General features: G+C 39.6%; 3 protein-coding genes across 3 annotated transcripts; 2 read left to right on the top strand and 1 right to left on the bottom strand.

Moving 5' to 3' along the window:
* The first annotated feature begins 15,575 nt into the window (after positions 1-15,575).
* LOC150091982 (uncharacterized protein F54H12.2-like) lies at positions 15,576-16,010 on the top strand. Its single transcript, XM_090370657.1, has one exon. It carries the CDS (start codon positions 15,576-15,578, stop codon positions 16,008-16,010), a length of 435 nt encoding a protein of 144 aa, XP_090226783.1.
* An 18-nt stretch (positions 16,011-16,028) lies between these two features.
* Positions 16,029-16,811, top strand: LOC150091981 (uncharacterized protein F54H12.2-like). Its single transcript, XM_090370644.1, has one exon. It carries the CDS (start codon positions 16,029-16,031, stop codon positions 16,809-16,811), a length of 783 nt encoding a protein of 260 aa, XP_090226770.1.
* A 1,762-nt stretch (positions 16,812-18,573) lies between these two features.
* On the bottom strand, positions 18,574-21,126 carry LOC150091980 (uncharacterized). Its single transcript, XM_090370631.1, has 2 exons — positions 19,762-21,126; positions 18,574-19,572 (listed from the first exon to the last, which is right to left on the bottom strand). The coding sequence occupies exons 1-2, from the start codon at positions 21,124-21,126 to the stop codon at positions 18,574-18,576; spliced, it is 2,364 nt and encodes a 787-aa protein (XP_090226757.1).
* Positions 21,127-27,515: the final 6,389 nt, after the last annotated feature.

The following is a 27,515-nucleotide window of genomic DNA, read 5'->3' as shown; positions in this document are numbered from 1 at the left end:
TTTTCGTTTCTTTTAAGCATCAGATCAAACAGAATCCAATTAGAGAAAGGAGGGAGTGGTGGGGCCGTAGATATTCTCGGGGAAAGTACATGTTCCCGATGGGGGTGAGGAGAATGACCCAACGATCTTATATAACTGTCCGGAAGTTGAACTTCCCCCAACCAGTTGAGGAATGGTACCCTGCTGAGTCCATGCGAATGGCGGGGAAAACGCATGTCTCCATTGCGTCTTCTTTTTTGCTGACTGGGTTCCGTCGGTACTGCTTCCTGGTTTTGATGTTGGGACCAATTCAGTTTTGAAGGGCTTCTTTGGGCATTTAGGGTAACGATAGAATGTACACCAGTCACATATAAAGCAGTCTACACATCCTCTGTTGTTTAATTTTATTAGACAAACTTTCCCGAGAATGTTTGCCTAACAGGATACTTGCCTAATAATAGAGCTCATGCTGTTTCGGATCAAATTTTCTTTAGACAACGAGAGCCATCACCTTTCCAGGAAAACTACACGTCTATACGTAAATTGAACGTTCTCTTAGAGGTGCGATGACTTTACAGAGTTTACTTCGTCCGTAGGAAGCAACATAGGACCCTATTACAGCGTTTCCTTTGCAATATGGGGCTCCTGTACCTTCAAGAACGCTGTATGCTATCAGCATTTTTTCTTCACTGACTAGTCGCGCATTGTGAATAATTTTACCATCGTCCAGAAAGTATTCAACAACGCTTGAGTAGGACGAGCATAGAACAGTATTTACACGATTCGTTCGCATGGCAGGTCGCGTTTCGACTGGACGGGTTTTTTTAATTTGTGCTGGATCAAGTGTAATACCTTCCTTCCACTTTAATTCTTGGATGTAGGTGTCACGATCGACACTCTGAGGCCACCCCGAAGCCACTTGTTTAATTATGAAGAAGGAATCGATATAATCCCCAAACAACGATTCGTGTGTTTCATGAAAGTGCCACACTTCGTAGAATTCGACAATTTCTTAGCCGTAGTGACGTGCCAAGTCTAGTTCTGGAGTTGTCCATACGCCTTTTATGGTCGTATCTTCGTGATTACAGAGAGTTGATTCCTCCTGAGCACATTTTTCACACAGAGGAAAAATTAACTTTCCATTACACGTTATCAGTAATATTGGAAGAAACAACTTCTCTTGTGCTCGCACGCGTGCCCTATGCTCTGTGGCTGTAATCGAAATCTCTCGAAATAACCTTTGGATGGCTACAAGGATACACCCCGTATTTACACACTCAGAGGTATAGGTTGCAAAAATCCACATAACGAATTTGTTCGTCTTCATCCGTTTTGTGGTACAGTTTAAAACAGTCCACACAACCACCTCTCAGGACACTTCTAGGCGTAATCGGTTCTGTTATATTAAAAGTGGCTACAAAAGCATTCAAGACAGGGTTATTTTTTCTCATTAGGTCGAATTGACATTCCCATATGGAAACCATATTGTAGCCTTGGCTTTCCAGAAACGTTTCGCGATCCAATGTTTCCTCATAGAGAACTGACATGGGTTGGTTTCTGCTTGTCTGTAGTGTGTTACCTCGATAACAGATCCTACATCCGTGAAATTCGTAAACAGTTTTATCTCGGATCCCATCGATGAAAAAGGGCCCAATCCGAGCCTCGCCCCCCCCCTCTGAACGGGCATGTCGTATAGGTGCGTTCTCTTGTTGCTCTAGCCACAACAGCCATGCAATTGCTTTTCGACTTTGAACGTTGGACCCGCGATGGGGAGGATAGCCAACGTGTTTTGGGGTAGAAAGTTTCTACCGAAAATTCTACTACACGTTCCCGCAATGGTGATATCTTGGATGAACGGGTCGACGTCAGAGACTTTGATGAGGAGAGACCTGAACTTATTACAGCTGTCACGTAATACTCGTACATTGTCGAGTGTATAGGCAATGAGTTCTGCCTTTAAGTTGTACAATTGGTCTTTCTTCTCGCCCTACCATGCTTGGAACTCGACACGGTGTTCGTTTGACATAAATTCACGTTTGAAATGTTTTTCGTCGGAAATAGGACCCACATAATCTGCAGTTTGTAGAGTATGGAATGCATGCGGAAAGAATATTTTTCGAACCTCAGGTAATTCGAACATTGCAGGTAACCTCCTAAGGGGAACGGATATGTACGAATATGAATCTAAGAAGGTGAGATTCAGTTTCAAATGGTAAATTCCTAATATTTTAGAACCATCAAAAATAACTCGAGGTTCGAAGTTCTTACAGTAGAGGTATGTCAGTACGAAGTAACCATCGAAGCCTCGCAAATTGTGCGCTATTATCCGCACATCGTTCTATTTGGGTTCGAGGTGGCTAATGTTTCGACCGTTGCGACCACGTTTTGACGATTCACGAACTTCAAAAATCTCGTCCAGGAACGCTGTGACACAGTTGGGGCCCTCATATGAACGCACTTCTTCTCCAAAGCTTGCTACACAGAGCAGTGGTATATTTTCACCCTGATGCCACACCCTCTCGGTGTCGAAATAAATTATAGATACGGGCTTTTTAGGGTCCACTGGTTTATGACCATAGCAGTGCTGTGGCTGTGAACTACCTTACATTTTTCACAATAATCCAGGGGTTTGTATTTGTGTTGTTACTATTGCACGTCCCATTCATATATTATCATTATTCCTAATTTTGACGACGCACTTCTTATGTGTGTAAACCATTATATTGAATCTTGTCAATAGCAAAACACAAATAATGAGTAATCCTTGTTATTATTTTATAGTTTCTTTGGTGTACGTCTTCTCATAGTTTTTCACCCTTTATTATTGTCTTAAGTTATGTGTGTAAACGTTTCCTTAGATAAAACACACAAACTCCAAAGAAAATTCCTGTTTTTTAATGAACAGTTTTAAAAAGGTACATCTAAGAGTAAATAGTAACATTTCCAGATATATGGACACTCCATCCATATACTGCTGTTTCGAAATAATAATAATGTCTTTTTATTATTGTTAAACTATTTTATTATTGTAAATATTCTTTGGTGTATATCTTCTCATAGTGTCTAACCCTTTATTGACTTTATTTAAAAACATCAGTGTTTTTATCATTGTCTTATGCGTTTAAACCAATTTAGTGACTCGTTTCCTTAGAGATTCAATCTGATAATACATTTTTAATTAGACATGCATGTACTCTCAAAGAAAAACACAAACAGCAAAGAAGAATTTCAGTCTTTTTAATATACATAAAGGTGTAGTCTAATGAAACGGGAATAATGGAGCATAACGTTCAGTGTAACACTTCCGTAACTTGGATATCATTCCAAGTACTGCTTGTAGAATATCATATGGATTAAATTCTGGTTCTTTGTGCTGAAACTACATCTAGCCATAAAGTATGTTACAGTGCTATACGGAATCAGATGTCGAACCATATGCTCGTACGTTTACTGAAATGTGATATCACCGGACGTGATGCAACGATGGTGACATAAACATCCAGTTCATCCATTACAGATTCTTGCATCAAACTGAATAGTTCAGTCTCCTTCCCAAGAACAGTGACAAATTCGATTCGTCAACAATGTGTATTTTATGTGAGAGACACTCATATTCATACAAGTCAAGAATAAAATCGCATAACTCACCATTTGAAATAGTCGCACGACCAGCCGCAGTCTGAATCTCCAAACCTCCACGAAACGTAATAATTTCACTTGCACAAGCCCGAACTAAGAGTAATACTTCTGCCCAGTTTTGTGTCATTTCCATCCATTGATCCCTGTTAGTCTTAAATAATTCGAGGCACATTCCAAAACGATTGATACCTGGAAATCAATCAGAAGAACTCGTAGAATAGTTTTCCTGCTGAAGCGCCGAAAAAACACATAGTTCTTCTTTGGAGTGGTACTCATCTTAACAGTCGGAGAAAACGGTGAAGGTAATGACAGAACGTATACCAGTCACATATAAAGCAGTCTACACATCCTCACAGTGCAGAAGCGCTGGGAACTATGACCTTAAAAGGCAACTTTCCTGTTGGTGGAGAAACAAATTCAGATAGGTCAGAACAGGTAACTAGATGTGATGGAGGTTTAAATGCATTTCCATGAAGTTGTCTGAAAGTCCTGGATGAGGTTTAAACACATTTGGAAAGTCTGACGCACTTCTTCTTTTCTAAGAAGCTGTTTAAATGTACAATAGTTCTTTTTTTTATATTTTGGGAATGAGCAGCACCACCTTTATTCGTTATGTTTATCAGCACGATGTCGACTGTGAGAGAGAGTCTGTTATTAGAAACCAACTTCGCGATTGATCTACACTGAAAAAATGCATCCATAATTCGATCTAATGTCAGTTCTGATATTTTCATAAATGGCAGATTAATCGGTGTTTTTAGGGTGTCGGCGGATACACATAAACGAACATGGCTGAATTTTCCTCCCTGGTTTACGTACCCGATAATTTGCTTAAACATTTGTTTGAACATTTGAAAAAATTGTTCCCCTGCAAGCAAATGTAGATCTCGGTATTTGCTCGTTTAAGTTTTCTATTTGGCTTTATATTTATAGGAAACCCTGTCTGGCTGGATACAAGCCATCTACCTCCGAAGTCCAGAGCATATTGTCTCTATTGTTCTCTTAGGCAGAACTCCATGTATCGAGTTCAGTGCATGTTGAGACAAATACAATACAATAGATTCGGGTACATTCTCAGGGTGTGTTCACTATTAGGAGCGAACAGAACTTCTTTCTCTTTTCGTTCTTCAGTCGTAGGGCCTAATTTCTCAGCTTGGCGAAGACACAAGGCCGACAGGATCTGTATACACAGCGAATTAGTCAGTTCAGTGCTTGCTGGAACCATCTTGGCTGGTAAAGGCAGTGCACGTGAACAACCGCAGATACAGATAGTATTCCTAGGCCTGGCGTATGTGTAAAATAAGGTTAGCCGATACTTTCTAGAGATCTCCTGTGGGGTCAGCTCCTCTGGTTGCCATGAAAAGATCTTTAGGTTGAGCTTGGTTGTCTTAACTCGCCGGCAAGACGATGAGTTCACCTTAAGCAGTATAGTTAAAAAGGTTATTGAGAAATTATATCTTTCCAAAGATTATTATTATGATGATTTTTATTTATTTCTTTTGTTTTATTTTTTAAATAAAACAAGTAAAATAAATATGTTCTTTTTTTTTTTTTTTTTTTTTTTTTTGCGTATACTGGTGAATAGGCTATTTGCATTATTCCAGTATGATTCACATTCACAAGTCTGTCGTTGATCCCACAGTCTAATGACATACAGAGAGAAAATAATAGTCCTCCTATACCACCATATTCGAAGTCTCAGTTGTCTTTAACAAGATGGTCGATTTTTTTTTTTTAACATTTGCCAGAAACAAAGAAAATCACTTGGAACTAATAAACTAGAGAAGATAAGAATCTCTAGATTACTGAAGGGCCACAATCAGTAATCTAGAGATTCTTATCTTCTGTAGTTTATTAGTTCCAAGTGATTTTCTTTGTTTCTGGCGTCGTCTGAATGGTCTGCAGTTCTCATGCCATACACCAGGGCATCAATTACGTTCCAGGGATCTTCAGTGGCCAATAGGCTGCGGCTCGGAGCAAAATACATCGATTTAGTTAACCAGGATGTCATACACAGGACTCACTCCACGGTCATTGGTTTTGGGTCTTTTACCGTTTCATAAATTTGCACAAACTCTCGATTCATGGTGGTGAGGAACTCTAATAGATTTATTGCTGTAGTGGCTCCTTCAAAATTAAGTAGACACATTGGAGGTTTAAACACATTTGCATAAAGTGTGGATGAGGTTTAAACACTGCATACCGTGCATCACGTGGTCTGACATCATCTGGACGTTGTGGATGAGTCTGAAGTCATCTGGGAGTCCTTGAACCACCATACCTACTATTTTCTTTGGTGTATGTCTTCTCATGTTTTTCAATCCTTTATTGATTAAACCATCAGAGTCTTATGTGTAAACTATTTCCTTAGAAAAAAACACCAAAGAATCTCAGAGTGTTTAACTCTTCCATCAGAGTCATTTTTATTATCGTCTTTGTGTAAACCATTTTATATCTTTCTCTTCTCATAGTGTTTATCCCTTCCATCAGAGTCATTTTTATTATTGTCTTAACTTATGTGTGTAAACCATTATATTGCCTCTTGTCATTAGAAAAACACAAATAATGAGTAAGCCTTGTTATTATTGTATATTTTCTTTGGTGTACGTCTTCTCATAGTTTTTCACCCTTTATTATTGTCTTCAGTTATGTGTGTAAACGTTTCCTTAGATAAAAAACACAAACTCCAAAGAAAATTCCTGTTTTTTAACGAACAGTTTTAAAAAGGTACATCTATGAGCAAACAGTAACATTTCCAGATGTATGGAAACACTCCATCCTCATGCTGCTGTTCCGAAATAATAATAATGTCTTTTTATTAAACTACATATTTTATTATTGTAAATATTCTTTGGTGTATGTCTTCTCATAGTGTTTAACCCTTTATTGAATTTATTTAAAAACATCAGAGTGTTTTTATCATTGTCTTATGCGTTTAAACCATTTTAGTGACTCATTTCCTTAGAGATTCAATCTGATAATACATTATTAATTAGACATGCATGTACTCTCCAAGAAAAACACAAACAGCAAATGAAAAATTTCAGTCTTTTTAATATACAAAAAGGTGTAATCTAATGAAACGGGAATAATGGAGCATAACGTTCAGTATAACACTTCCGTAACTCGGATATCATTCCAAGTACTGCTTGTAGAATATTATAACGATTAAATTCTGGTTCTTTGTACTGAAACTACATCTAGCCACAAAGTATGTTTCAGTGTTATACGGAATCAGATGTCGAACCATATACTCGTACGCTTCCTGAAATGTGATATCACCGGAGGTGAAGTAATGGACGGACCCCAGTTCGTCCATTACAGATTCTTGCATCAAACTGAATAGTTCAGTCTCCTTCCCAAGAACAGTCACAAATTTGTCAACAATGTGTATTTTATGTGAGATACTCACATTCACACAAGTCAAGAATAAAATCGCATAACTCACCATTTGAAATAGTAGCACTACCAGCCGCAGTCTGAATCTGCAAACCTCCACTAAACGTAATAGTTTCACTTGCACGAGCCCGAACCGAGAGTAAAACTTCTGCCCATTTTTGTGTCATCTCCATCCATTGATCCCTGTTAGTCTTAAATAATTCGAGGCACATTCCAAAACGATCGATACCTGGAAATCAATCAGAAGAACTCGTAGAATAGTTTGTCTGCTGAAGCGCCGAAAAAACACATAGTTCTTCTTTGGAGTGGTATTCATCTTAACAGTCGGAGAAAACGGTGAAGGTAATGACAGAACGTATACCAGTCACATATAAAGCAGTCTACATACCCTCACAGTGCAGAAGCGCTGGGAACTATGACCTTAAAAGGCAACTTTCCTGTTGGTGGAGAAACAAACTCAGATAGGTCAAAACAGGTAACTAGATGTGATGGAGGTTTAAACACATTTGCATAAAGTTGTCTGGACGTCCTGGATGAGGTTTAAACACATTTACACGGGGTCTGACATCATCCGGGCATTATGGATGAGGTTAAAACACATTTGCATAGTCTGACATCATCTGGGAGTCCTCTGGAGGTTTAAGCACATTTACCTAAAGTTGTCTGAAAGTTCTGAATGAGGTTTAAACACATTTGCATAAAGCCCTTCATTGACTAAACCATCAGAGCCTTCTGTTGTTAACTTATATATGTAAACCATTTCCGCAGATAAAAAACACCAAAGTAAATTCCTTGTCTTCTCATAGTGTTCAACCCTTTATTGCCTAAACCATCAGAGTCTTTTGTTTTAACTTACGTGTGTAAACTATTTTATTGAAATGAGTAAGACTTTTTATTATTGTCTATTTTCTTTGGTGTAGGTCAGAGCTTTTTGTCTTAACTTATGTGTGTAAACCATTTTATTGATTCGTTTCCTTAGAGATTCAATCTGAAAATACATTTTTAATTAGAACCTTTTTATCATTGTATATCTGCTCATAGTTTTTAATCCTTTATTATTGTCTTAACTGATAAGTTATTGAATATATTATATATATTATTTATCATTGTATATCTTCTCATAGTTTTTAATTCTTTATTATTGTCTTAACTGATAACTACTACAAAAATATACATACTACTGGATTAATGAAAAATTACATTGTAAATGAAAGTAAGAAGAAAGAGTAACAACAACAAATCATTCCCACCACTCGGTCTTGGTATTGATACTTCTCACTTTAATAACTCATGGATTCCAGCTGGTGCTTGAGAATGTTGAAAGAATACACTGCACAGTGCCCCTTTGGGTGATTCCAGGAACAATGATGAAACTGGTTCTTGGGGGTCGAAGAAGAACATGGGTCTGGGAGGCAGAAAACCTTTTCTACGACCACTATTTTGAAAAGAAAGATTCTTTCGAGGCACTTCACCTTTTCTTCTCCGATAGTTAATATAGTATGGTACTGTTTAATGATGCCATTCAACCATGATCCGAAATGGGAGGAGGAGATGAGGGGTCCTGGTCGGGGAATTGATACAACAAACTGGTGGTCCCAGCTCAATAATGCGAATTCCTTAGGCTCCACAACTCCTTCTTCGTTTCTTTTAAGCATCAGATCAATCAGAACCCAATTGGAGAAAGGAGGAAGTGGTCAGGCCGTAGATATTCTCGGGCGAAAGGACGTGTTTCCGATGGGGTGAGGAGAACAATCCAATGATCTTATATAACTGTCCGGAAGCTGAACTTCCCCCAACCAGTTCAGGAACGATTCCCTGCTGAGTCCATGCGAATGGCAGGGAAAACGCATGTCTTAGTTGCGTCTTCTTTTTTGCTGACTGGGTTCCGACGGTACTGCTTCCTGGTTTTGATATTGGGACCAGTTCAGTTTTGAAGGGCTTCTTTGTGCATTTAGGGTAACGACAGAACGTATACCAGTCACAGTCTACACATCCTCTGTTGTTTAATTTGCCTAATAATAGAGCTCGTACTGTTTCGGAAGAAATTTCCTTTAGACAACGAGAGCCATCACCTTTCCAGGAAAACTACATGTCTATACGTAAATTGAACGTTCTCCTGGAGGTGCGATGACTTTACAGAGTTTACTTCGTCCGTAGGAAGCAACATAGGACACTATTACAGCGTTTCCTTTGCGATATGGGGCTTCTGTACCTTCAAGAACGCTGTATGTTATCAGCATTTTTTCTTCAGTGACTAGTCGCGCATCGTGAATAATTTTACCATCGTCCAGAAAGTATTCAACAACGCTTGAGTAGCACGAGCATAGAACAGCATTTACACGATTCGTTCGCATGGCAGATTGCGTTTGGACGTTTTTTTTTTTAATTTGTGCTGGATCACGTGTAATACCTTCCTTCCACTTTAATATTTGGATGTAGTTGTCACGATCGACACTCTGAGGCCACCCCGAAGCCTCTTGTTTAATTATGAAGAAGGAATCGATATAAACACCAAACAACGATTCATGTGTTTCATGAAAGTGCCACACTTCGTAGAATTAGACAATTTTGTAGCCGTAGTCACGTGCCAAGTCTAGTTCTGGACTTGTCCATGTGCCTTTTATGGTCGTATCTTCGTGATTACAGAGAGTTGATTCCTCCTGAGCACATTTTTCACACAAAGGAAAAATTAACTTTCCATTACACTTTATCGGTAATATTGGAAGAAACAACTTCTCTGGTGCTCGCACATGTGCCCTAGCGATGCCAAAGTATGCTCTGTGGCTGTAATCAAAATCTCTCAAAATAACCTTTGGATGGCTACAAGGATACACCCTGTATATACACACTCAGAGGTATAGGGAGCAAAAATCCACATAACGAATTTGTTTGTCTTCATCCGTTTTGTGGTACAGTTTAAAACAGTCCACACAACCACCTCTCAGGACACGTCTAGGCGTAATCGGTTCTGTTATATTAAAAGTGGCTACAAAAGCGATCAAGACAGGGTTATTTTTTCTCATTTTGTCGAATTGGCATTCCCATATGGAAACAATGTTGCAGCCTTGGCTTTTCAGAAACCTTTCGCGATCCAATGTTTCTTCATAGAGAACTGACATGGGTAGGTTTCTGTTTGTCTGTAGTGTGTTACCTCGATAACAGATCCTACATCTGTGAAAATAACAACCATGAAATTCGTAAACAGTTTTATCTCGGATCCCATCGATGAAAAAGGGCCCAATCCGAGCCTCGCTCCCCCTCTGAACGGGCATGTCGTATAGTTGCGTTCTCTTGTTGCTCTAGCCACAACAGCCATGCAATTGCTTTTCGACTTTGGACGTTGGAACCGCGATACCCTTCTGGGGGGAGGATAGCAGTAGATATGATGGGGATTTAAACACATTTGCATAAACTCTAAATGGCTTTAAACACAATTGCATAAGATCTGGAGGGATTTAAACACATTTGCATAGTATACCACGAGCTCTGGTTTGAAAATTATAATTAGTTCTCATTTCCTACCCTAGATGGCGCCACATGCTTACCGAATTCTTTTTAGTTCATATTTCGTATATTTCTCTATTTTAATTTTTTTTTTACCGTACCAGAGTCTTTTTCTTGTGTGCATGTAAACCTTTTTTGAAAATACAATTTATTATTGTATATCTTCTTAAGTTGTGTGTGTAAACCATTTTATTGACACATTTCCTAAAAATCCAAAACTCAAACTCCAAAGAAAATTTCAGCCTTTGATAAAAAGAAAATACATTTTAATTAGCCATACATGTATTCAATCAATCAACAAATGAAAAAATTTCCGACTTACATGTACGCACTCAATCAACAAATGAAATAAGTCCTGCCTTTTAACTCGGACGAATCCACGTACCCATCGATTTTATGTAATTGTCTGGAAGTTCATCTTCCTCCAGCCAGTTGAGGAAGGATCTACTGCCGAGTCCTTGCGAATGGCTGGGAAAACACATGTTTTCGCTACATCTTCTTCCTTTTTGTTGTTTTATGTAGCTGTCTGGAAGACAGTTGAGAAGTGTCTACTACCGAGTCCTTGCGATTGGCTGGGGAAACCGCATGTTTTCGCTACATCTTCCTTTTTTGCTGTTTTGTGTAGCTGTCTGGAAGCTAGTTGAGGAAGGGGCTACTGCCAAGTCCTTGCGAATGGTTGGGGAAAACGCATGTTTTCGCTACATCTTCTTCCTTTTTGCTGTTTTATGTAGCTGTCTGGAAGCCAGTTGAGGAAGGGTCTACTACCGAGTCCTTGCGAATGGCGAGGAAAATGCATGTTTTCGCTACATCTTCCTTTTTGCTGTTTTATGTAGCTGTCTGGAAGCCAGTTGAGGAAGGGTCTACTACCGAGTCCTTGCGAATGGCGAGGAAAACGCATGTTTTCGCTACATCTTCTCTCTTTTTGCTGTTTTATGTAGCTGTCTGGAAGTTCAACTTCCCCCAACCAGTTGAGGAAGGGTCTACTACCGAGTCCTTGCGAATGGCAAGGAAAACGCATGTTTTCGCTACATCTCTCTTTTTGCTGTTTTATGTAGCTGTCTGGAAGTTCAACTTCCCCCAACCAGTTGAGGAAGGGTCTACTACCGAGTCCTTGCGAATGGCGAGGAAAACGCATGTTTTCGCTACATCTTCTTCCTTTTTGCTGTTTTATGTAGTTGTCTGGAAGCCAGTTGAGGAAGGGTCTACTACCGAGTCCTTGCGAATGGCGAGGAAAACGCATGTTTTCGCTACATCTTCTCTCTTTTTTGCTGTTTTATGTAGCTGTCTGGAAGTTCAACTTCCCCCAACCACTTGAGGAAGGGTCTACTACCGAGTCCTTGCGAATGGTGAGGAAAACGCATGTTTTTGCTACATCTTCTTCCTTTTTGCTGTTTTATGTAGTTGTCTGGATGTTCAACCTCCCCCAACCAGTTGTGGAAGGGTCTACTACCGAGTCCTTGCGAATGGCGGGGAAAACGCATGTTTTCACTACATCTTCTTCCTTTTTGCTGTTTTATGTAGCTGTCTGGGAGTTCAACCTCCCCCAACCAGTTGAGGAAAGGTCTACTACCGAGTCCTTGCGAATGACGGGGAAAACGCATGTATTCGCTACGTGGCTCCATAGTACTGACTAGTAGACCCGAAAAACACAACAGTTGTAGAAAAATGGTGAATGTAACGACAGACGGTATACAGCTCATATATAAAGTGGTCTACACATCCTGTGTTGCATAATTTTATTAGGCATGCATCACCCAGGATATGTGTTTAACAGTATAACTCAAGAAGAATAAGTGTTAATACGGAAATAACACACATTCTTGCTATCAATTACTATGCATCTAGATCAGAAAAGGATGTTGTACTATTTCGGAACAAATTTCCATTCGATAACAACTACTGTAGTGGAATCGAGGACAGAGAATGTTTAAAGGTAACTACAATTGTTAGAGGAAAAAAAAATGGACAGTTGGATGATTCCCTGGAGACTGACCCTATAAATGTCGCAGCATGAGCACATCCTCCATCACTTTTTATTTACTGAAGCGATAAACATATCAAATAAGGTCATCGGAATATTTGTGTTAATTGTGTAATGTAGCAACATGAGAACATCCTCCATCACTTTTTATTTTTAAAAGTGATAAAAAATATTTTCTTTCGCATGTGTCTTCTCACAGTTTTAAACCTTTATCGATCCTTTGATAAAAAGAAAATTCATTGTCTTGTCATAGTATTTATTAACTAATCCATCTGAGTCTTTTTTTCTTGTGTGTGAGTAAACCTTTTTATAGGTTCGTTTCCTTAGAGATTCAATATGAAGACACATTTTTTTTTTAATTAGAGCCTTTTTATTATTATTGTAACCCTTTATTATTGTCTTAACTTATGTGTGTAAACCATTTTATTGACTCATTTCCTGAAATCAAAAAAAACTCAAACACCAAAGAATTTCTGCTTTTTAATGAATATTTTTAAAAAAAGGTACATCTATGAACAAACAGTAACATTTTCAGATGTGTGGAAGCAGTCCATCCTCCAATCTTCAAGCTGCGGTTCCGAGATAATAATAATCACTATCAGGATGATGACAAATATAAGTAGTGCGATGTCTTCGACACTGTCCATTCCTACCTGTGGAGATAGAGAAATGTTAGCAGACTATTATAATCCTAAAGTAATAGGTAGTTTCAGTTCTATTGATGCTCTTCAAAAACACTAAATTACCCAGACGTGTTGTGCGCGAATTCCTAGCTAGTCAACCTACTTACGTGAGACATCGACAGCAAAGAATTAATTTTCGGAGAAACCAAATTAAAGTTCCCGGACTTAATCACACTTTTCAATGTGACCTAGGTGACCTGTCGGCTCTCGCCGACTCAAACGATGGATATCGTTACCTTCTGGTTTGTGTGGACTGCTTCTCGCGATATTCTTGGGTCAGAAAACTGAAAAGCAAAAAAGCCAACGAGGTGGTGCAGGCATTCAAATCTATTTTCGAAGAAGAAACACCATTTTGTGTTAACACTGACCAAGGAAAAGAATTCACTAATGCTCCTCTTCGTCGGTTATTCCTTTCCCTTGGTATCAATTTCTATACAACAAGATCAGAAAAAAGGCAGCTATTGCCGAACGGTTCATTCGTACACTGAAAGAAAAAATTTATAAGTGGATTTCTTATTCCAAAAGTCAGAAATATATTCACGTACTCGACGATATTGTGGCTACATATAATTGTACTACCCATCGTTCTATTGGTATGGCCCCTGTAAAAGTCACTCTTGCTAACGAAGAAGAAGTGTATAATAGACTCTACCACAGCCATACCAAAACCCTGAAACCGAAATTTAAAATCGGAGATAGAGTTGTTTTGAGCAGCGGATCTCACCCTTTTCGCAAAGGTTACTGGGGGATTGGACGAGAGAAGTGTTTACTATTACACGTGTTTTGAAGCGTAACCCTGTTGTGTACAGTGTGACAGGCCATGATGGTGAGCAGACAGAAGGAATGTTTTACGAAACACAGTTACAGAAAGTTAACTTTGACGATAATCTACCCCCTGACGTCTACCCCATTGAAAAGGTACTTAAACAAAAGACAATTAGAGGACAACGTCAGTTATTAGTCAAATGGTTAGGCTACCCACAAAGCTTCAACAGTTGGGTCAGCTCACAAGATGTTTTTCCTTACACTACCCAGTAATGCTAGTATGGATCTGCATCCCAGAAATTCTCAGTCACAATTCACAGTGGAACTGCCTAATGCTGTTTCTCTCTCTGGTAAATGGGAAGTAGCACTTGCCGAAGTACAATTCCCTCTTTCATGGGATAATATCTCCGATGGATGGAACATATTCTCACTGTACCCCAAAAAGAAAAAAGAAGTCAGAGCGATGACAGTATTAAAAGAAAAGTATACCACTTCCTCAAAACTTATCGATGATGTTAATTCTGTCGACAGTGACATTCAACTGAAAGTGAAAACAGACGGAACGAAAGAACAGTTCACGTTAATGGTGAAGAACGAGGGTACGGTGAAAATCTCTAAAGTTTTTACAAGGGTTATAGGTCTCGATAAGACATTTAGCGAGGATCAAGGAGGGTTCCATATTTTCCGAAATTATCATGTCGGCGAGTGGGTTTCCAAGAAGGAAATCACAATGCCTAAAGAAGCACCCAATAGAACGATCACATATCGGGGTGTGAAAGCAGAAGCTGTTCAGGTCTGTAAACTACCACGAGGGAACTACAAAAGTATATCACAGGTGCTTAACGCCATGATGAAGCTGGCACCCCAACTCGACGCAAAAGTGAACTCCATAGGTATAGTGTCTATCGAAATCGATCCATCAGTTTACCTTCACTTCCCAAAAACAGGACTTGGTCAGATGTTAGGTTTCGAAAAACTAGGCAGAGACTTAGAAGGCAGAGTTTACGCTAAGTACCAGGCAGATATATATAGGGGTGTCAGTTCCTATTTCGTCTATTGTAATCTAATTGAGGATCAGGTTGTAGGCGACACGAAAGCGCCACTGTTACGTGTCGTATCGTTTTCCAATAAAGGAGAGTTATCACATTTAGATTATTACCCCCTCCAGTTAAGCACGTTCCATACAGTATCCATCCAAGTGCGTACAGATAGCGGTGAATTCGTGCCGTTCAGTGACGGAAAGACTACAATTAAACTACATTTCCGTGAACGATGAATGCGTACGTCCATTACTACACAATGCAAGCAGGGGGGAACCCCTACTTCGCTGGGCCATCTATCCAGAGAGGTTACGGTTTAGGAAGCATCTTCCGCACAGCATTCCGTTTTCTCACACCGATACTCAAACCAGCAGCAGCTTTCATCGGTCGGCAAGTGCTATCAGCAGGACGTAATATTGTCGATGATGTCATACCAGGTGTTCCACCGAAGCGTTCGTTTTTAAATCGTGTATCAGAAGTAGGGCAAGCCATTAAAGACAAGGTGCGTAATCAGAGCGGTGGTAAACGTAGACGTCGCGATATTTTCGATGGAAGTTATGATGTCTGAGTAAACCTGCCACTAATATGTGTGTCAAACGGTCGCCGTATATTACTTTCCTTCCTCTGGCATCTGTAGATAGTGTAGGCCCGATCGAATTCTATATTCCGGGGACTTCAGAAGAGTATCTAGACCTCGGGAAAAGTTATTTGCGGCTGAAGGTGCGAATCACGAGAAGAGATGGAAAAGATCTGGAAGAAAATGATAAAGTAGGAGTGGTTAACAATTTCTTTCACTCTCTATTCAGTCAAGTCGATCTCTTTGTACAAGACAAACTGATTAACCCATCGTCGAATACGTACCCTTATTGTGCATACCTGGAAACGCTTCTTAACTATGGACGGGAAGCCAAGAATTCGCAACTGACAACTGAGATGTACGTCAAAGATCAGTACCCCGATGTTAAACAGATGTTCGAGAAGGACGATAGTGGTATGTACCAACGATCGAAATCCTTCTGAAAATCGAAAACTGCAGAGATGTTAGGAAGACTTCGACTCGATCTGTGTCACCAATCTAAATACATAGTGAATAACGTCTCCCTCCGTTTACGACTGGTAAGAAGTTCCCCCGAATTTTGTTTGCTTTCCAACGATTCGTCAACTGCCAAGTTGAACATTATGGAAGCAACGTTATTCGTACGTAAAGTGAAATTGAATCCTCAGATTCAACTAGCATACATCAGTGTTTTAGAGAAGAACCCGCTCGTGTACCCGATTAATCGCGTGAACGTTACATACTTTTCTATTCCCAAAGGAATGGTAGATTCCACACGTGATAATATATTCCTAGGACAAATTCCATCGCGCGTGATTGTGGGTTTGGTGTCGAGCGAAGGTTTCAATGGATCGTACTCTCGTAATCCTTTTAACTTCTCTCACTTCAACATGTGTTACTTACAAGTGACTGCCGATGGCATTCAGTACCCGTCAATACCACTGACTCCCGACTTCAAGACAGGACAGTATACGAGATCGTATCTGTCGCTCTTCTCTTCATTAAATAAATGGATGGAAGACACCGGAAACGATTTGTCATATTCCGAGTATTCAGTCGGTAATGTATTGTACGGTTTTGACCTATCACCGGACGAAAACGCCATCGGGGAACACGTTAGTGCACTGAAACGGGGGAGCGTACGTCTCGAACTTAAATTTTCATCACCATTGCCTGAAAACGTCACGTGCGTCTTGTACAGTGAATTCGAGAACGTGGTTTCGCTGACAAAAGACAGATCCGTTCTTCTGGATTATGAACACTAAAGAAATAGCAAGTTTGTTGGAAAGTGTTGTTAAAGATTACCCCATAAGTGTATGTGCTCGTGACGAACTGCCTACGAACATTCTTAGTAAACCGTTTCTTCTAGTTGTCAACACCGATCCATCCGACAGGCCAGGAACCCATTGGATAGCTATTTACCTCGTAGAAGAAGAAGAAGCCGATTACTTCGACACGTTTGCCCGCCCCCCGCCCGAAGATTTTGCGACGTTTCTGAAAAGGCAAAGTCGCAAGTGGACTCATAACAAGACTGTAATACAACATCGGGAATCTATAGCTTGTGGACTGCATTGTGTTTTCTTTTTAACCCATAGATGTCGCGGTGTTACTATGAGACAGATTGTTAACGAATGTTATTGTAAAAATTTGTGTGGCAATGATATTATTGCTACTTTAGATGTAATCGATCATTAAATAAACAAATTAAAAAAAAAATTGTGTACTTACATGCTTATCCACTGTATTTTCTTTCCTCTCAAGCGACGGGGAGATGTCAGAATCGACGGTTTCTTCCTTGCACGTTTGGGCGTGCGCTTTTCGCCGGCCGCCGCGGGAGGGAGCACGAGGGCCTCCTCCGGAGGCCCGCTTTTCTTCTTCAGTCCCAGAAAAGCCTGCAATGTTTGAAGGTAGGCCTTCACCTTGGATTCAATCGACAAGTCCTGCCTCTTCAGAATTTCGGACATCTCTTCGTCCAGAGAAATCATCCGTTGGTGTTCTGGTGGTGCCAGTAGTAAATATTTTTTGAACGAGTCGTTCATTTTCTTATTAGTGATGTTATCAGTGGAATTATCAGACTGCCCAATAAGGGAAACAGTGCACCTCCTTGCTGGGTAATAAGTCTCCGTCGCCTTGTGAAGGGGACCTTTTTATCCGCTAGAACACGCAGCAGTTTCTTTTTGCGCTGCAGTCTAAGACGTTCTTTGTGGGTGATTGGTATGTTACCTCTTTAAATTCTTACACAGTTCGCACAAAACAGTCACCTGAGAATGTGATGCCTGTCTCAAAATTGTATTTGCTTGCTTGGGGCTGGCACCAGACAAAAACCTGATGAAGTCACTATGTTTTCGGAGCCTTTTAGCCATGTAGGTACATATGCGATTGACGGGCCGTCCTCTGGTAATATGCACGAGCGCAGACGTAATTGTTCTGGCGTATCTTGTCGAAAGTCCAGTAATAAATATGAGAATGGTTTTTCTGTGGCCTCCTTAGAAATATCGACTAGAACACTTGAACGCCCGGGAAATACTTGCGAGGCTAGGTGAGATATTTGTCGGGAATCTCTGGGATTTTTAAAAACGATTAAATAGTGTGAGTTAAGACTGATGGTCCTATATTGGCTACCCTGACAGAACAAATTTTGGGAGAGAAGACAGATACTTGTGTTCCTGTGATGGCTTCCTTTAATGAATATTTCAGCGATTTCGGAACTGTCTTTTGCAACGTGTAGGAGATCGTCGATTATAATTAGATTTCTGACACGTCTATCGACTTCGGGCAGTTTCAAGCCTTTTACGAATTCAACGTTTGGAAACTGTAAGAAGGGATCCTGCTCTTCCGAGTAGCAGTAAATTATTCTCTCCGGAGGGACTGAAATTAGCTGTTCGCAGTTTTTAATAAGCGACAGAATGAAGGAAGTTTTACCGCTTTGAGTACCACCGGCCGCGACACAAGTGACGGGGTGGATAAAGGAACACATAGTGACAGAGTTATAACCGACGAATCATTTTTGATTGTGTTTTTCACGAATTATCCATATGGGAATGTACGGGTGTCCTCTCCAACTATACGCTTCTTAAATGTGAAACCATACCGCCTAGTTAACGATGTATGGAGTAGCTTGCACTGCCATTTGTCACGTTTCACGTTGAACGGTACAGGAACAGTCACTTCAACCTGTTCACCCATCGCCGCTGATTGCATTACATCCAAGTTTACGAGTCGGCTGTTGTTCTCGTTTAGTGTAATGCCTTTACATTTTGTTACAGATTTGCCCGCGCGTGTTCTGTACGAATACGATTTGGGTCCTGAAGTAGCGAATTCCAAAATAATGTCACCTTCCAATTCATCTACTAGTTCACCTAGTGAGTGGCCTGTAGATGGAAGTGTATCGCCTGGCTTATATGAGAATACCATACTACCGGTATCTGTATAAATTAAACGCTCTCCCAGAGGTGCTATGGTTTTATACAGTTTAATTCGACCGTATGAAGCAACAAAGGACCCTATTACGGCGTTTCCTTTGCGATATGGGACTTCTGTACCTTCAAGAACGGTGTATGCTATCAGCATTTTTTCTTCAGTGACTAGTCGAGCATCGTGAATAATTTTACCATCATCCATGAAGTGTTCAGCGAGGCTTGTGTAGGACGTGCATAGAACGGTATTTACATGATTTGTTCGCATGGCAAGCCTACCCCATAAAGAATTCATACACAGCTTTCCCAAAGCACGTCTGGACGCGTTTTTTTTAATTTGAGCAGGATCAAGTGTAATACCCTCCTTCTGATTTAATTCTTGTATGTAGCTGTCGCGATCGATACCCTGAGGCAACCCCGAAGCCTCTTGTTTAATTTTCAAGAAGGTATCGATATACCCACCAAACAACGATTCGTGTGTTTCATCAAAGTGCCACACTTCGTAGAATTCAACAACTTTGTAGCCATAGTCATATGCCAAATACAGTTCTGGAGTTGTCCATACGCCTTTTATGGTTGTATCTTCGTGATTACAGAGAGTTGATTCCTCCTGAGCACAATTTGCACACAGAGGAAAAATTAACTTTGCATTACACGTTATCGGTAATATTGGAAGAAACAAGTTCTCTGGTGCTTGCACGCGTGCACTAGCAATGCCAAATTATGCTCTGTTGCTGTAATCGAAATCTCTCAGAATAACATTTGGATGGCCACGCGGATACACTCCGTATTTACACACCCAGGGGTATAGGGAGCAAAAATCCATATAATGAATCTGCTCGTTTTCATCTGTTTTGTGGTACAGTTTAAAACAATCCACACGACCACCTCTGAGGGCACTTCTAGGGGTAATCGGATCTGTTATATTAAAATTGGCTACAAAGGCGTTCAAGACGGGGTTATTTTTTCTCATTTCATCGAATTGACATTCCCATATATAAACCAAGTTGTAGCCTTGGTTTTTCAGAAACGTTTCACGATCCAACGTTTCTTCATAGAGAACTGACATGGGTAGATTTCTGTTTGTCTGTAGCGTATTACCTCGATAGCAGATCCTACATCCGTGAAAATAACAACCATGAAACTCGTAAACTGTTTTATCTCGGATCCCATCGACGAAAAAGGGCCCAATCCGAGCCTCACCCCCCACCGAACGGGCATGTCGTATCGGTGCGTTCTCTTGTTGTTCTAGCCATGACAGCCATGCAATTGCTTTTCGACTTTGGATGTTCGACCCGCGATACCCCCCTGGGGGGATATCGCGGGTCGATATCCCCCAAAACACGATAGCCATCGTGTTTTGGGGTAGAAAGTTCCTAGCGAAAATTCTACTACACGTTCCTGCTATGGTGATATCTTGGTTGAACGGATCGACGTCGGAGATTTCGATTAGGAGAGATCTGAACTTATTACAACTGTCACGTAATACCCGTACATCGTCAAGTGTATATGCAAGGAGCTCTGCCTTTAAGTCATATGATTGGTCTTTCTTCTGGCAGTACCATGTTTGGAACTCTACACTATCATCCTTCGACATAAATTCGGGTTTGAAATGTTTTTGGTCTGGAATAGGACCTACATAATCTGTAGTTTGTAGAGTATGGAATGCATGAGGAAAGAATCCTTTTTGAACCTCGGGTAATTCGAACATTGCAGGTAACCTTCTAAGGGGAACTGATAAGTACGAATAAGAATCTAAGAAGATGAGATTTAGTTTCAAATGATAAATTCCTAATATTTTAGAGCCGTCAAAAATAACACGAGGTTCGAAGTTCTTACAGTAGAGGTAAGTCAGTACGAAGTAGCCATCGAAGCCTCGCAAATTGTGTGCTATTATCCGCACATCTTTGTATTTGGGTTCGATGTGGCTAATATTTCGACCATCGCGAGCACGTTTTGACGATTCACGAACTCCAAAAATCTCGTCCATGAATGCTGTGACACAGTTGGGTCCCTGGTATGAACGCAGTTCTTCTCCAAAGCTTGCTACACAGAGCACTGGTATATGCTCACCCTCATGCAACACAGTCTCGGTGTCGAAATAAATTATAGATACAGGTTTTTTAGGGTCCGCTGGTTTCTGCACATAGCAGTGCTGTGGCATGTGAACTATCTTACAATTTTTGCAATAATCCAGGGGTTTGCATTTGTGTTGTTTCTGTGTGGTGAACGTTCGAAACACTCACGACATCGGTGATATGCCGAGCAGTGGTTGTTTTTTTTATGAGCGTCGAAACAGATATTTCCTCTGTAATACCGAAAACAATCACTACACAACACCAATTCACCACTATGATACTCACGTGTTCGACACCTATTGCATGAATATGGACAAGAATGAGTATGAAGTCTTTCAATGTTTTGGAATGTTTTAAAACACAGTGAGCAGTAATCGGCTCCAAATAACGCTTTCACAGACCGTACTACATCGTAGTGTTTGCCAATACACAGTAGAAATATTTGTTTCTCTCGCTTCAGGACCCCTGTAAATAACATCAAACTCTTTGTCTGCTGACAGTACAAGTATCTGAAACTTGGGAGTAAGAACACGTTGGAATTTTTGTATTTCCTCCAGTCCACACACTGTCTCGGAAACGCCTGCTTTTTCATGCAATTGCTTGGCTCTCGAAGTCTGCAAACCGTTTCTGTCTTCGCGAACATTTCTGTATGTCATGGCGTCGTCTTGTTCGGCTGAAAGAGGTGTTACTGTTGCATGTCCCATGCATATATTATCATTATTCCCAATTTTGACAACGCACTTCTTCTTTTCTAAGAAAGAGTTTAGATGTACAATAGTTCTTTTTTTATATTTTTAGAACGACCAGCACCTTTATTTGATATGTTTGTTAGAACTAGATCGATTGAGAGAGAGTCTGTTATCAGAAAGCCACTTCCCGACTGATCTACACAGAAAAACGCATTCATAATTCTATCTAATGTCAGCTCTGATATCTTCATAAATGGAAGATTAATCTGTGTTTTTAGGGAGTCAGCGTTTACACATAAACGAACATGGCTAAATTCTCCTCCCTTGTTTACTTGCCCGATAATTTGGTTGAACATTTGTTTGAACAATAGAAAAAATTGTTCCCCTGCAAGCAAATGTAGGTCTCGGTATTTACACTTGTAAGTTTTATACTTAGTTTTATATTTAGAGGAATACTTCTTGATCCTTCACTGATTTCGTAGAATCGTTCGTATGTTTCCTCACCCCCGCCAATTTGAATCTGAAAAGAAATGAAAAAAAAAAAAAAACTTAACGTTTTTGGAATTCGGAATGTAATTCTACATATGAAGTTCTGAATAAGACTTACAGATCCTTCGTTTGATCCTCCTGCCCTCCCCTCGACACGAGGAGACAAAGAAAAGAATTCTGTATTCTGAAAATGAATATTAAACATTGTTATAAAACTGTATTTTAATCACTTTTAAAATAAAAAGTGATAATATAGGAGGAAATACACTCACCTCTGTATACTGTACAGTATTCGTATACATTATTTCTGCTTCAATAACTTCAGCAAGACTAACAGCTTCACACTCCAGGGAATCATCATCACACATCCAAGTGTCCATTTTTTTCAGTAACGATTCTGTGACCTGGGGTCGCTTTTTAAAGTTTCTCCAGTAGCCTTATGACATTTTCTGTCATCGATCCGACTATTTTGTCAAAACGAAACTTGTTCTGAAATACTACGGACATCCTGTAAGGGTGTAACTGGGTTGCCTTTTAAGGTCAAAAGGAAACCTGTTCCAAAATAGTATGTCATCCGGTAAGAGCTCCTTATTAGGCAATTTCTGATGACACACTTCTTCTTGAGTAATATTAGTCGCATATCTGGGTTGGTGACAGCTTTATATATGACTGTTATACGTTCTGTCGTTACATTTGCCATTTTTCAGCAACTGCTAAGATGAGTACCGCTCCAAAGAGGAACTATGTGTTTTTTTGTCGCCTGAGTTCGAGCACTATTCTACGAGTTCTCCTGCTTGATTTCGAAGTATCGATCATTTTGCAATGTGCCTCGTGTTATCTAAAACTAACGGCAGATCAATGGAGTAAGATAGTGTTAAAATGGCCTGAAGTATTACTATTAGTTTGGGGTCGTGCACATGAAACTATTACATTTACAGACGGCTTGGAGATTGAGACAGAAGCTGGTCGTGCTACAATTTCCAATGGTGAGTTGTGCGATATTATTCTCGACTTGAGTGAATGTGAGTCTCTTTCACAAAAAATACTCTATGTTGACGAGTTTGTATCTATGCTTGAGAATGAAGCTAAGCTTTTCACTTTGATGCAAGAATCTGTGATGGAAGTACTGGACTCTGCTCGCGAATGTTTGCGACAGCGTCGGCAGTTCACCACCAGTGATATCACATTTCAAGAAACCTACGAGTATATGGTTCGACATCTGGTTCCGTATAACGTGATAACAGACTTTACGGCTAGATGTACTTTGCAGCAGCAGAAAGAACCAGAAATTAATCCTTATAATATTCTACAGGCAGTACTTGGGATGATATCAGAGTTAAGGAAGAGTTATATTGAACGTTATGCTCATTTATTCCCATTTCATTAGACTATGCCTTTTTGATTATTAAAAAGCTGTTCGTGTTCTGAAAATGTTACTGTTTGTTCATAGATGTACCTTTTTAAAAATGTTCATTAAAAAGCAGAAATTTTCTTTGATGTTTGAGTTTTTGGATTTAAAGAAATGTGTCAATAAAATGTTTACACACATAAGTTACACAATAAAAGGTTAAAAAATATGAGACTATAATAATTACACAAAAACAATAATAAAAAATATGAGAAGATATACAATAATAATAAAAAGGCTCTAATTAAAAAAAAATGTACCAAAGAAAATATACAATAACACAATGAACTAGGAGAAGACATGGTGTTTTGCCTGTAATGCTGAATGTGAGAGAAGAAAAAAATTGAGAAATATACGTGGCGCCATCTAGGGACATAAATATGAACTAAAAAGAATTTGGTAAGCATGTGGCGCCATCTATGGTAGGAAATGAGAACTAATTATAATTTTCAAACCAGCGCTCGTGGTATACTATGCAAATGTGTTTAAATCCCTCCAGGTCTTATGCAATTGTGTTTAAATCCCTCCAGGTCTTATGCAATTGTGTTTAAATCCCTCCAGGTCTTATGCAATTGTGTTTAAAGCCAATTAGACTTTATGCAAATGTGTTTAAATCCCCATCATATCTACTGATAGCCATCGTGTTTTGGGGTAAAAAATTTCTAGCGAAAATTCTACTACACGTTCTCGCAATGGTGATATCTTGGATGAACGGGTCGACGTCAGAGACTTTGATTAGGAGAGACCTGAACTTATTACAGCTGTCACGTAATACTCGTACATTGTCGAGTGTATAGGCAGTGAGTTCTGCCTTTAAGTTATATAATTAGTCTTACTTCTCGCCGTACCATGGTTGGAACTCTACACGGTCTTCGTTTGACATAAATTCAGGTTTGAAATGATTTTCGTAGGAAATAGGACCCACATAATCTGCAGTTTATAGAGTATGGAATGCATGCGGAAAGAATCTTTTTCGAACCTCAGGTAATTCGAACATTGCAGGTAACCTCCTAAGGGGAACGGATATGTACGAATATGAATCTAAGAAGGAGAGATTCAGTTTCAAATGGTGAATTCCTAATATTTCAGAACCATCAAAAATAACTTGAGGTTCGAAGTTCTAACCGTAGAGGTATGTCAGTACGAAGTAAGCATTGAAGCCTCGCAAATTGTGCGATATTATCCGCACATCTTTGTATTTGGGTTCGAGGTGGCTAATGTTTCGACCGTCGCGACCACGTTTTGACGATTCACGAACTTCAAAAATCTCGTCCAGGAACGCTGTGACACAGTTGGGGCCCTCATATGAACGCAATTCTTCTCCAAAGCTTGCTACACAGAGCACTGGTATATGGTCACACTGATGCAACACCCTCTCGGTGTCGAAATAAATTATAGATAAGGGCTTTTTAGGGTCCACTGGTTTCTGAACATAATGCTGTGGCTGGTGAACTACCTTACATTTTTCACAATAATCCCGGGGTTTGTATTTGTGTCGTTACTGTTGCACGTCCCATTCATATATTATCATTATTCCTAATTTTGACGACGCACTTCTTCTTTTCTAAGAAGCTGTTTAGATGTACAATAGTTCTTTTTTTTATATTTTGGGAATGAGCAGCACCACCTTTATTTGATATATTTATCAACACGATGTCGACTGTGAGAGAGTCTGTTATTAGAAACCAACTTCGCGATTGATCTACACTGAAAAATGCATCCATAATTCGATCGAATGTCAGTTCTGATATTTTCATAAATGGCAGATTAATCGGTGTTTTGTCGGTGAGGTCTAGTCCCCTGGCTTTATAATAACAACATTAAATGGAATCTTTAGTTAATGCTCACTTGGCGATTAAACTTCCAACTAGGGACTAGTGGTTTTCAACTCAAAGAAGAGTCTAGGACGAATCCGCTCCCCATCGTGAAAAGGGTTTGTTTTCACTTGCAGGGTCAGACCTTTAGAGTGCGTTGTGTGATACCCTAGGTTTTCCAGTGTGGGTCTTCCTTTCTAACCTAGAGCCGCAATAACCCATTATTGATATGGTCTTTAGTATCTTATCATTGCCTATCTGATTAATACCTCAAGTAAAATAAAGGACCATGGACACATTTATAGACTAATAGATACACATTTTAATAAACAACAGGATTATTAATAATACAACTGTTTCACACATGTTGGTTATGGGCAAGAGTCAAGACAATAGTGTTATTGGCCATACACCTTACAATTACATCTTTAGAGTGGGCCCTTAGACAACTGAGTAGTGGTACATTACCTTATTCGCTTTTACTAAGTTGATTCAATTATCAATATCATGACATTAGATGATTCACGACATTACATAATTCTTTAACCCTAGCATTCTTGGAATTCGGTTCGGGAGCTGTCTACCTAAGAGGGATGTACTGATCTGTGTGGAGTGGGTATGTGTGTGTGTGTGTGTGGGGCGGTGTCACGAGTCCGGGGTTGCCTAAATAAGCGAACAATTTGAAGAAGAGCACTTACCGATCAACTTCACGGACTTTTGTGTACTTCAATGTCAGTAGTTTCTAAGGAGAACTGGGGAGTCTGCTGATGCAGGCGAATTTTGAGGACTCGTGTCCACCGTGGATGTGGCGGCCACACTGCGGGTAGGGGGGCGGTGAGACGTTCACTTTTGGTCTACGTTAACGACCTGGCTTCTTTTCTTTCCAGCTCCGCGCTTTCCCTTTTTACATCACCTCACAAATATAAATATTTGTGAGGTGATTAGATAAATATTTAACTAATATAGACTTGCCTTTACTTTTGTAGCAAAGCTTTTTCTGTCTAATGAAATTACTGAATAAAACAGTTAACGCATAATGCCTTTAGACTCTCTTGTAATTAAATCACCAACTAATAAAATATTAATTCGCTCCCTTTTGAGAGTTCTATCCATATACGTTCCCCTTCTTTGTCAAACCGATCTCCATTCTTAATGTGATTCCCTGATGCATAAACAACATTTAGTTATGTTACAGACTTGGTAATGACCAGGAATTACTGGGTATGTCCGTGACTATAATACTAAAGAAAGTATAGACTTGTGGCGGATTTAATGTCTTTGAAAAAGATTAACTTCCGTAGCAGGAAACACAAAACTTGCGATTAGACAATGTGCGATAACACAGTGTCTGTTTGGTCTCTAACTGATTGGGAACATGTTTTAAATTTGAATAATGACACTTATGAATAGATAGTTGCTGTAATAACTACATATTAGGATAAAGGGGGGGGGCGACTGGTTGCCTTGGCAACATTCCTCCATTCACCAACTGTGAAGACCAAGGATTGGTCTTGAACACTCTCCCTCCCTGGATTAGAACCAAATGTAAGCTGATAAACTTTACCATTTATTTACTATTAGTATTGTTATTCCTCTTATTCTATTTATTTCTTTATTTTTATTTATTATTATCATTATTATTATTTTTTTTTTTTAAGTTAATTTCCGCAGTTATAACTTGTGATAAATTTACATTGATCATTGATCCAATTTCTTTACCAAAACTTCATACTAATTTATCAAAACAAAATTTAACAACAATAGATCACCAGAGTTGGTGAACAAATCTTCATTGTGGTATCACAAACACTTCTGGAACAGTTCGTTTGCACTTTAGGAAGGTGGAACTAAAAGTCTAATTTGGAAAGTTCAACAACAGCTTTCTGCGAAATTCTTGTAGGAAACACAAATAGCCTTACTTAACCGATTCACTTCTGGAACGACAGCGTCGCTGTAGAGAGCATGTCCTTATTTGAACAAAGTTCTAGTCTGTCTGGAGAAGAACGGAATAGGATGTTGGCGTGTTTGAGTCCTTGGGAGTCACATAGATCTATATTTTTCTTCTTTAAATGGCA

This window comes from Mastigoproctus giganteus, chromosome 1 (assembly GCF_048544385.1).
Source record: "Mastigoproctus giganteus isolate SK-2022 chromosome 1, ASM4854438v1, whole genome shotgun sequence".
NCBI lineage: Eukaryota > Metazoa > Arthropoda > Arachnida > Uropygi > Thelyphonidae > Mastigoproctus > Mastigoproctus giganteus.
The sequence above is the reverse complement of the archived record's forward strand: the minus strand, read 5'-3'. Positions and strand labels throughout refer to the sequence as shown.